This window comes from Aplysia californica, unplaced genomic scaffold (genome assembly GCF_000002075.1).
Source record: "Aplysia californica isolate F4 #8 unplaced genomic scaffold, AplCal3.0 scaffold00268, whole genome shotgun sequence".
NCBI classification, from domain to species: Eukaryota; Metazoa; Mollusca; class Gastropoda; order Aplysiida; family Aplysiidae; genus Aplysia; species Aplysia californica.
In genome coordinates this window covers 172,132-183,822 of record NW_004797538.1, presented here as the reverse complement: position 1 = coordinate 183,822, position 11,691 = coordinate 172,132, and the positions used below count along the sequence as shown (strand labels likewise).

The 11,691-nt window shown below is 42.5% G+C and overlaps 1 protein-coding gene across 1 annotated transcript in view; it reads right to left on the bottom strand.

Moving 5' to 3' along the window:
- Positions 1 to 411: 411 nt before the first annotated feature.
- LOC101864156 (RNA-binding protein 26) overlaps positions 412 to 11,691 on the bottom strand; it is a 32,705-nt gene continuing 21,425 nt past the window's right edge. Inside the window, exons 14-23 of the mRNA XM_005101013.3 lie at positions 8,412 to 8,561; positions 7,535 to 7,729; positions 6,616 to 6,690; positions 5,747 to 5,815; positions 4,789 to 4,911; positions 4,096 to 4,173; positions 3,123 to 3,308; positions 2,562 to 2,648; positions 2,068 to 2,181; positions 412 to 1,169 (exon numbers count right to left, since the gene is read on the bottom strand). Coding sequence (XP_005101070.1) covers positions 594 to 1,169; positions 2,068 to 2,181; positions 2,562 to 2,648; positions 3,123 to 3,308; positions 4,096 to 4,173; positions 4,789 to 4,911; positions 5,747 to 5,815; positions 6,616 to 6,690; positions 7,535 to 7,729; positions 8,412 to 8,561 — 1,653 coding nt within the window. The 3' untranslated portion in view covers positions 412 to 593. The remainder of the gene's footprint in view (positions 1,170 to 2,067; positions 2,182 to 2,561; positions 2,649 to 3,122; positions 3,309 to 4,095; positions 4,174 to 4,788; positions 4,912 to 5,746; positions 5,816 to 6,615; positions 6,691 to 7,534; positions 7,730 to 8,411; positions 8,562 to 11,691) is intronic.

Genomic DNA, 11,691 nt, shown 5'->3' with positions numbered 1-11,691 from the left:
TGTTTCTTTTTACAAGACACAACCCAACCCTGTGGGCTACATAAAGTGGGAATGATAGGAGGCTTGTTGCACAGATTATACCGCCATTTTCTCACCTATGGCGATAACCCTTGATATAAAAAAAAACAAACTAGCCACCCAATATCTCCTCACCCCCTCCCCCCCTCCTTCACCCTCTTAAAAAAAGGAGTGGAGCAGCAATGCACCAAGAGCAATAAGTTACTCATTAACCCTATCCGTATGTCGTGTTTTACTGTCGTATCCGTACGACGTGGGGAACTCTGTGCTACCACTTTCCAAAGAGGAAATTAACTCGTTAATCCGATCCGTACGCTTTGTAGAGCAGTCTGTCAAAATGACTCTTTGAGAAATACTGAACGTTTCAAAGAGATCTTCGTACTAGAGGTATATTCTAAAATGTGAAGAATACAACCCCGGGGGTACAAAATTACCTCACGGCGTACAGATAGGGTTAATGTTAAGTTTACGGTACATCCTGCAGTAACACATATAATAAGCAGACAAAGTATCAACTTCCACTTCTAACAAGCAAAGTACCAACATGCACTTATCATAAACCATAACTCCATCCCTCAGGACCAGGACCCGGCGTCCTCCGTGTAGTCCAGCGCTGTGTCCTCCAGGTTAGCCAGGTCCTCCTCGTCCTCCTCCTCCCCACCGACAGCACCAAACACATCCTCCCCCTCCTCCCCTCCCCCAAGCTCCGTGACGTCCCTTTCATCCTCCCGTCCCCCCACCCCGCCGGTATTCCCGCCCGCGTAGAGGGGCATGGCAGTGCCGGGCGTGGTGGTGTTGGACAGCGTCACCGTGATGTGGTCTTCCTCGTCTTCTTCATCGTCCGTGTAGCTGGCCTTGAAGTGCTCATCGCCCAGCAGCAGATCGTCGCTCATGCTGCGCATGTAGGAGACCGTCGTCGATGATTTCTCCTTGCCCATCCCCACCTCCGCCGCCACCGTCCCCGCGTTCTCCTCGATGACTGCCCGCGAGTCCCCGGCCAGAGAATCCAGACCCGTGTCCAGGTCGGCGTCCTGAGGAACTGCTTCCTGCTGCGAGCCGATGCTCAAGGTGGGTGTGCCCGTGCGGGACTTCTCGTCACCGCTCATACCCAGCAGCGACTCGTCGTCCAGGGAGCCCAGAGTGATGGACAGCTGAGACAGTCACAACATTTATTACCAGTAAGTCAGTTGTTTAAAAACAATTTCATTCAAGAAAATCAATGAACAGAGATTTCAAACAAACAAAAAATACATGTTTTGTTGAAAGTATTGAATGAAAACACAGGTGATTGAGAAATAAAGTAAAAAGAAGTTAGGCTCAGCGCTTGTGAGCATACTGAGAAAAACATAGAGAAAATAATGGTGAATATTATCACTGGGCACTGTTAGTTCATCAGAACATGGTGAAGAATTAAACTTGTTTAAAATCTTGAGAAAAAGAGCCAAACTTTGTGTATGGCGGGTGTTTGCACATTTATGATTTAGGTAATTGTCAGCCACAAAATTATTAAAGTCTGGAGGTAAATTGATCGCCCAGTGATCGAGGGTCAATTGTCACTTTTCAAAGTGGCATGTGGAGGAGTCTTACACTGGGCAGTCCAGATGTGACACACAATGTAGGAGAGTCTACAGGGCTGCCAATCCACCACCAGAAGCTTTAGTAACCAAAAAAAATATAAATTTAGTAATCTGGCTGTAAAATTGGAAAAATGGCTGTGGCACTTCGCGACTACAGAGGCTCAATGCAGAGAGGGTGTTAAAGGTTTGATCTGCAAGAAACGTGGGGACGCGATAACCGTCTGGGGATGGTAGTTTTTCTCTTCTTTTACACCAAGAATGTCTGCAGTGGTATGGGGTAGCTAAATGTTTGATAAAATCGAAATCAGGGGTACGATATTACAATTGTATTTTTGTAAATGCTGAATAAAAACCGTAACGATTCCGCCAAATTTGTAATGACGGGCAGCCCCGAGTCTACAAAATGAACTGGAAGCACCAATTCATTAGTCTTGAGGGGAAACAGATGTACTAAATATCTACACAAACTTACATCTTCATCCACCTCTGAGCTCTGTGTGGATTCTGTGCGGTCGATCTTGGGCGTGACCTGGTTCCATCGCACAACAAGCGTCTTCTGGTTGAACTTTGCCCCCTGCGACACAGCCTGCAAGACAGATAGACAACAACAGAATGAACAGAAAAGGAGGAAGGCCATACACACTTATCATTAGTCTCGACATAAACTTATCCATAATTCGCGTTTGCAGTTTTGAAAGGTGTCTCATTTGATGTGATCACAATAATCTGTCAGTGTCTCATTTCTATTATATCTGAACCCTTTGTACGTAATGCCGACAGTTCTGTCAAATGACATATATATATTATATATATATAAAATACTTCTTCAGAGACAGGATGAAAGGAAAATAGTAATAAAAATAATGACAATGACAATATAGTGCCCTTGTACTGCTGTTGAACTAGGCTCTATATACAAAGGAAAGAGGTAGAGGAATAATATAACATTACCCTCACAGAACTTACCATCTCGGCAGCTTGCCTTGTGGAGAATGTAAAGAATGCGCTGGGAACTTCCTCCTTAGGATCTACTTTGTCGATTTCCCCAAATTTCTGAGAACAGACAAAAGTACGTTTACGAATAAGAACACGCCAAACATCAGAAACTTGATTTTACTATGGTCACAAGTGTCTGTTACACTGGTTACTCCTGTACAAGCATACAATACTAATAAACAAATTCAAATGAAAAACCCAATAATTCCTGAAACGAGATAAGAACATTCTGCTTTCATTATACCTAGTCTCATAAAATCCCACATTATGGTTTCAGACGGACGTATTTCCCCTACAAGATATCATCATCAAGTGCCAGATCTGTGACAGACATCGGTGATCAGTTCTCCATTCTTTCCTTTCCTCGAATTCTCGAGAAAAAGCTACATTATCTCGATCTTTCATCGTTTCACATCTGTATAGACTCTCACATTATTTGCTTTGAGTCTCCCCTGCCTCATTTGAGAACTTATAAGACATAAGCATCCAAAATATCTAACCCAGGGCAGTTTTAGAAACCGCGGTACTTACCTGGAAATGAGCCGTGACTTCCTCCAGTTCGTGCAGCTCAAAGCCCTTCACCTCCAGAGTCTTGGGCCGGTTGTCCAGGTAGGTGCGACCGACCACAGGCCCCACGCCCCGGCCTCTTCCTCGCACGCCCCACCCCCCGCGACCTCCAGCCCAGCCACGACCTCTGCCATAAGGCGCTGGGGCTGCCTGTGGACAATAATATTTTTAGTTTAGTTTTAGTAGAGGTTTTACGGCGCTCGCAACTGCATAAGGTCATGTGAGCGCCTAGGGGTGGATGTCAACAGAGAAGTCCTTACAGGGAATCAGACTTACTCTGCTCACCTCTCTAGCTTCAACAGCACAAATCTGCTTCGACTATCAAGGCACCCGAGAGCAACAAATCTACCATGACTTACGCTGTCACCTTTTCCACAGTGGTGAAGGCGAGGGTTGTGCACTGTGATCACACTATGTAATAACTCACTGAGAAATTAACACAAAACCTAACGGTATGGCCACAAAAAGTGACACGAGTTGAACTTAACACCTCTCGTCCACCCTTATCTAAGGTAACATATTTACACCGGGCAGCGATAAGAAATATACAGACATCTACATTTCCAATGAGCTAGCCATTTTCCCATACCGTACCGTGAGTCTCCTGCCATTTCATCTACCTACTGGTAAAACAATTGCAATTGTTATCAGATTGAATGAAGTTTTTAATAAAACAATTATGAAGTGAACAAATAGATACGGAAACATTTACTCGCTATGATCGACGAAATAGTTTTAAATATTTAAAACTAAAACTCAAGAAGAAGCCAGTGCTAATGAATTGGACTAATGAATAAGGAAGCATTTACTATTCGCAATGATCGATGAAATATTTAAATAAGAAAATAAAACAAACTCAAGTAGAAAATGTAATAAAATGCGTTTCAGACGAGGCTGTCACTTTGAGGAGATTCCCCTCTGTCCACTGTGTCCTCACCCTGAAGGTACTGACGTCTTCTCCACGCTTTTGCTTGCTCAGGACATCCAGTTCTCTGTCCAGCTGCTCTTTGCGATTCTGTGTGTGTGTGTGTGTGTGTGTGTGTGTGTGTGTGTGTGTGTGTGTGTGTGTGTGTGTGTGTGTAGGGGGGAAAGAGAGGAGATACAATCAGTCTAACAGATCTGGATACATGAGTCTCAGATCAGAGGCAAGCAGTTTAAAAATGCTGGGTGGAATACCAAGAGACTTATAACAGTTTTTTAAGTTGAGATACCGATGTCAGAACTCTAAACAGGGGGACCTAAATGTCAACTAAAGAGAAATTTGCTCTTTAAAAATTGAGATTTAAATATGCCAAGATAAGAATGCAGACTGTGCCGATTTTTAACACATTTTCTGCACTCCTTTACTCAAAAACGTATTCACACGAGTGGCTATGAGGTGTCTTTAGAACACGTAAGCCACAACAAGTGTTGAATGAAGAAAACAAATGTGGACGGTTGGCGGACGCTCAGAAGTGGTCTGCTCCTTCTTTCCTATCAAACATATATCACCCTCATTTCTCCTCCTCTTTTAGTTGTACGTTCCTATCTAGTAACACCTCTAATCTTCGGCACTTATATGAACTGTGTTGCAAATGCCGTAAAACTCTGACTAAAACAAAATGAAGACAAAAAAACCACGCCGACTGACCTGCTCCTGACTGACGTATTTGAACTGTGCAGGTTTGGGAGCCTGATGGGCGCTGGTGGCAGGTTTCTTCGTGCCCGTTCCGTACTTGACTTTGTCGATGGCATCTGATATCGTCCGCAGTGTCTGGAACAGAAGTCATCACATGCGTTATCTCAGTACTCAAATAACTGGCTCTAAAAAAATATATATCTAAACAAACAAACATTAAAAAAACAAACGAAGGATCAGTAAATAAATTTTTTTGAATGTTTAATCCCACCTTTGAAAATAAGCAAGACAACAATGTGATATGAAAAAAAGAAAATTTACAAAAGAAATTAACAAAACTGGGAAACTACAAATCAATACTTTATAAGCTTGTACTGAGACCTCTAAAACTATTCTTAACATGTTGTTACCCGGTACTCAACTACAAACCAAACGACTTAAATGAGAGGGCTTGGCAAAAACATACTTTTGACCAAGCACACATTCTAAAATCCACAAAACAGGAAAAACATTTGTGTGGCATCATGGTGAAATTAGGCCCTTGTCAAAATTATTAAATAAAACAAACATTTTTTACATCTATTGGGCAAGTAATTTCTTTTTTACAAGATTTTTAAAAAAATTATCCTCAACACTTTTTTGTCTATTTGAAAACACATTCTGTGTGGATTGTTTTAAAAAATAATGAAAAGCACAAAAAAAGTAAATTTGCAGTTGCCAAGGACACATAAGATTTGGAAGTCAGCAAATTTTGGCGACCATGTTCTTGCCTATTTTCCCTCTGACACCAGGCAACCCCTAGTCTCTTCAAATGCAAGTTTCTCTACTTCTATTTGAGTTTGATTCGTATTTTTTTCACTAAAAGAAAGACAAATGAACAAGCTTTCAGATAACACCAATAACTCCATAGGCCTAAAAACTCACCGGCACCCCGATTGCAATGCATCATGAAACATATATGGACATTTACCTGTAGCATGCTCTTTTTCTCCGTTTCACTCATTGTCGCTTTCTTTTTGTCCAAAGCATCCAGCAAGACCTGCAGACATGAGTGAGGTAGTGAGCTTTATGTTACAACAATATGGGGAAAAAATATCTGGGACTTTCATATGAACAAAATTGACCATCTATACAACGAATTAATAATAATAATAATAATAATAATATTTGTATTTGTATAGCAAAATTCTATGCGCTTTGCAACTAATAAATACTACCACAACAGACCCAGAACACCCCGACACATTCTTGGCTTCCCGTGAAGTATACAGTGCAAATGGCCGACTAAACGCTCAAACACAAACAAACTAACAAGATGTTTCGACGCTTTCCCCGGGTACCCACTCCCACCATGGGGAAGTCGGGTAAATTCGTGAAAAGTGCCTTCCCAAAGAACAAAAAAGTGGGCTGAGCAGAGCCTCAAAGCCCAGAACCTGCTACCTCCCGAACACAACTCCCGTGGCCTAATCACGAGACTACTGACGCAATGAACAAGTACAAAATAATAAGTAGCTGTGAAGTACTGTCCACAAAACATTTCACTAGGAGAACCTGCTTACATACCATTTCTTACTCCTCCCAGAGACAAAAGCATGTTGCCAAACAAATAAGATGACAATAACTTTTGTAATCCAGATTGTTATGGGCATATGGGCAATTCAAATTGCCAAACATTCTATAGCTTAAAAATTTGCATATTTGTTGTGCTGTATTCAGCCCACAAAAAAAACAACAACGCCACAATAAATATTTCAGCACTACTTTTCCCAATTCAACTCATCAACCAGTTACGATGTTTCCATGAGGTACCAACACAGTTTATTCAACAGTACAACAAACCTTCTGGTGCTGAATTTGTTTGGCGAGCAATTCTTGTCGTTTTTGATCCAACTCAGCCTGTTTCACAGTGGCCACCTGAAAAATTTTTAATTTTCAAATTATAAATGTGAAGAAAACACAACCAGTAATCACAAGAGATTGTTTTAAAAAAGTAAGCTTAACCATTGGCAGGAGGGCAGGATCCTTGATGGGGCATATATTTCATGGCACTAGATTAACACTGTAAAAACTTGATCTGCAGCTTCCGTATAAACAGCACAAAAAAACTTCCAAGAGATAATAGTAATACACAAAAAAACCCACAATTAAACCATACACAACTCTTATTTATTTGTTTTCGTAGGTGTTTTACAGCACTGATCTGCACCTGAATAAGACATAACTCTTAGGAAAGACAGAGGAAAGAGTTATCTCAACAAAAAAAAGGAAGAAAGACATCTGTTAATACAAAATCCAGCCAAGGGCTATCATAAAATCAGTGCAGGCAAGAGACACTAGAAACAGCCATCTCAAAAGAATATACATAAGAAACACGAGAAAAAAAGAACTAACCATCCAGAAAGATAGGAAAAGGCAAAGTTTAGAGAATATAAACAAGAATAAACACTGAATGGGCAATCTCTACAGAAAAAAACAACAGCATAAACAAACAATATACACAAGAATAAACACATGAAGGACAATCTCTAGAAAAACAAACCACCAAACCCACCTTCTCGTCCTCTTCAGCTCTCTTGCAATCATCACAAGAGCAGACACTGGATCGCTAACAACAACACAAGAGCAGACACACAAAGGGCAATCTCTACAGGAATAAACACATAAACAAACATTCTCCACATTCTTGTCCACTAGAGTAAACACATAAAGGACAATCTCTACAGAAAACAAACAAACAAAACCATCAAACAATCCCCACCTTCTTCTCCTCCTCAGCTCTCTTGATGGCCTCCATCCTGGACACGTAGTCGGCTGTCTTCACAGCGGTGGGGCTGATGAAAGGAGCCGGCCCTTTAGCGGCCGCTGCGGTAGGACTGGTGGGGGACGGGACGGCTGCCGATGGGTTAAACACCGTCTTCTTCAGGTTCCCCACCGATGAGGTGTACACAATCGACTGGGAGAAGGAAGAAAAATAAAAAGGTTTATATGAGCAGCTTTCGTTGACTTGAAGTATGCAGGAAACCTGCACAGTCAGTCATAATTATTTCAAGTTCCCAATTTCTTTTCAGGAAATGCAATCTGCAATGGTATGGACACATCACCCGTTCATCTGGCCTTGCCAAGATGATCCTGCAAGGTAACGTCCAGGGAAAAAGGAGCACAGGGAGACTTGTTTTGTTTTTAGTAGATATTTTACAGCACTCGCAACTGCATACGGTCATATGAGCGCCAAGGGGTGGATGTCAACAGAGAAGTCCTTACAGGGAATCAGACTTGCTCTGCTCACCTCTCTAGCTTCAACAGCACAAAGTCTGCTTCGACTATCAAGGCACCCCGGAAAAAGCGGGTCAAAACAGAGTGACAAACATACAAAAGAAGTAGAAGAAAATAACGATAACAAGGATTAGGAAAGACAGAGTAACAGTTCCCCCTATATGTTGTTCCGGCACAATATTTGCATAACATTAATAGATCAGCCCATTTACAATTCTAGTGTGCATAAGAATATGTTAATATCCCCTCTTTGGGAATGGCCTAAAGACACTTTAGCCAGTAGCACAGCCCTAGGGGGATAGAAAGGGTCTGGTGTCAAAAGGACAAAATATTTTCGGCTGTACAAAGAACTGAGGCCCAACCTTTTCGGCGGGGGCAGAGGTAGGTGTGGCCATGTCTCCAGCAGCTGTGAGAGAAGCCGGCTCAGCCTTGGGCTTGGTGTTGTCCAGCTGCAGCTTGTGGGCCGGCGGGATTGTGGGGCGCACCGGCAGCATCAAGGACGGGTGGTCAATCTGTGGGGGAATGTGTGTTTTAGTAAGTGTGTTACGGCACTTGCAACACAATAAGGTCATGCAAGTGCTGAAGATTAGAGGTGTTACAAGAGAGTAACAGACACAAAAAAGGAGGACAGATCAGGACGATAGATGTTTGATAGGAAAGAAGAAGAAAACCACACCAGAGCACCCACCAACCACCCACAATCTGTGGGAAAATGGACAGTAAATTCAACTTTCACAAGTGCACTTATACTGTATAACACGGATAGGTCGAACACAGAGGACTCGAAATCACACATCTGTCAAACTGTGCCTGCTGTCCCAGGTTTTTTCTCTTTATCTTTGTAAGAAATCCATCGAAATACGAATCCATCGAAATACGAATCCCTCGAACTACAGAGGCCTGTCCCGACGAATTCGAGCTATCCATGTTAAATTGTATGTATTCTCTGTGCATCTTCTCTCCCCCACACCCACCCCACCCCCTCTCTTTTTTTTGGAAAAGACAAACAACATCAAATGCCTGGTTCAAAGTGAGGTGTAAGACATGATCATTAAAAGTTCAATCCAGCATTCACTTTCACAAATCCACAACACATATGCAACAAAGGCAGTGATTGCACAGTTAAAGGAAGAGGGTGGGGGGGGGGGAAAGACGTGAATGATAGCCGGTCAGTTTTATAAACCACGAGCGGCCACTGCTCAGAACCATGTTGTTGTTGTTGTTGCTGTTCACGATATTTCGTTTCAAGCAGTTTCATAATAATTATTCCCCTTAGACGTAAACCTCAAGCTAGACGCATGCCTGAGAATCAAACTCGGTGAGAGTCAAGTTTTTCTTGGTATGCCTGACTGACATTAATATATTTTTTTTACTTTTCTTCCGGTGTACCAGCAGAGGACCCGGGGACCAAATGCTCTGCCCTTATTCAAATGATTTGCTTTTGTAAAACTTTTTTCAACCCTCGAAATATCGCTCGTCAGCTCAGTTTCACCACTTTCATTCTTGTTGCACTCAATCAAACTAATTATATTGAACTGATAACGATGTAGCAAGTCTTGGCACTCTCCTATAGCAAAAACTTGTGACCTTTCTGTCCTCTAAATTCAATCGGGTCGGGTTTCGAAATGTACTTTTGGTGAGTCAGTTATAGTAACTGACAATATCCCCCCTCCCTCTTCACCTCCACCTCCACGCTGATCCCACAGTCATCTGTTTGATTCCCGTTGTGCTTAAGTGAGCGCCATATTGAAGCCCCCTGCAGAGTGTGTTACCTAACTCGTTAAGTCCGCTAATTAAAGCCAATGTAATTATGTCCTCCTTATATGACGAAGTCCATGTTCTAGGTGCCAGTAGCCACGTGACTGTGTTTTACTTTTAAAGAGTGTGGACGTCCTAATTGGCATTAAGACATATACCCGCAACATTACATATTATGATGAAGATTAGCAAACAACAATGCTAATTTGTGGGAAAGAAATTATACGGTGACGATTAATCAACAGTGCAAACGCGAGGATCGATACCCGCGTAGGATAATTAAAACCTTCCTGTTGGCGAAAAAAATCCCTCCTTGCTTAGAGATTTGACCGGTGTAGCGTTTGTGCCAGTGTCAGCGAAAGGCGCACTGATGGACTACCCTGACAGTTCACCACAACGCCCTGGAGGGCTCTCGTCACGTCACAAGTTCTCTCCAAGCCGCTCGTGTGTTGACATAAGTAATAGCCACAAGAACTGTTAGCTCGTTCTGACGTCGATTGCTTCCAGCAACATTGGTGACGCCGCTGCGCATTTCGTTTGTTTGTCAAGTTTTTGCTAGCGCGCAGTAAGATTGGTAAGCCGGTGACATGCTCTGGAACTAATGAGGAAGCATTTGGTCGGCGAAAAAAAAAAAACTCTTGCATTACGATCGCGGAATGGTTTTCGTTGTAACTGAAGCGAAATGGTGGAATTAAAGTTCTACTAGCAATTCGTACATCTCTACTCTCCTTCTTCTGTTTCTATTTGTCTGTCGTATTCTTTCTCAGTTACAAATCACTTTTAGCGTGACCGTAATATTTTCTTAAACTAAAGTTAGGGGCGGCTGAATGGAACTTCAAACCTCAGCAGCTCTCCCGTTTGAATCAGTTTGAAGTTTGGTTTTGTTTGAGGGGGGGGGGTAGGATTTTTAGGGAAAAAAGAGCTGCCACTGCATATTGCGCCAGCAAAAGTGGCAGGTATATGGGGCGTGTTGCTCAATTTGTTGAATGTCAAATTAGGCTTTTGTAAAGCTAGAGACAGGTCGTTCACCGCTGCCACAGTTTATTCGACGAATCAGAGCTACAGGGTTCGTATCTCTGACGACCACCCAGGCCCCAGGTCTGAACCAGGGCACTGACCGACCGGTTAGGGGATTTATTGGAGGGCAAAACTCCACACTGTAAACCCGTAACCTATCAGAGTATTTTCTGATCAATCTAGCTAATTGTGTAATTCTATTAGACCAACCGAATCTTCAGATTAATCTATTATTTTTGGTAGATGAAAGTTAGGGTAATTCTACATGCAAATATTAGGATAATATGATATTATCGTAATTGGGGGGGGGGGGAATAGTACAAAAATATATCATGCGGCCCCACGCGAAAGTTAACGCTTTTGACACTGCTGGACAGCGATGTTACTTTCCATGTTCTTAATCCGGACGCTTTTGTTGTAAAGCGCATAGAGAGCATGCTGTAGAGCGTGGATATATGCGCTCTATACATGCAACTAATTATTATTGTTATTATTTTGTCAATGGGCGCCAGGGTATTTCCAATAGTACCATAATGAACTATACTGTTGTTGACTCTGGGAGTCCCACCATTAGAACGCTTTCGAACCTTTTAAGGAAGTCCCAAGGACCTTACTGTAAAACCTCCTCGGGAAGTCCCCCGCATGGGTCGGTAATATCGGAGACTGACGTCACCCACTGCACGCTGCCAATCGCATTCATCAGTTGGAGTCACGGTCAGTCAGATTGTCTGTCATGGATGGGGCAAAAGCTACCATTTTTAAAGAGACCACCATTTATTGGTCCATAAAGAAAAACTTTGTAGTTACTGTTTCAAACGTGATTCTCCTACTAGAGCGAGAGATACGAGAAAGAGAGAGAGAGGGGGG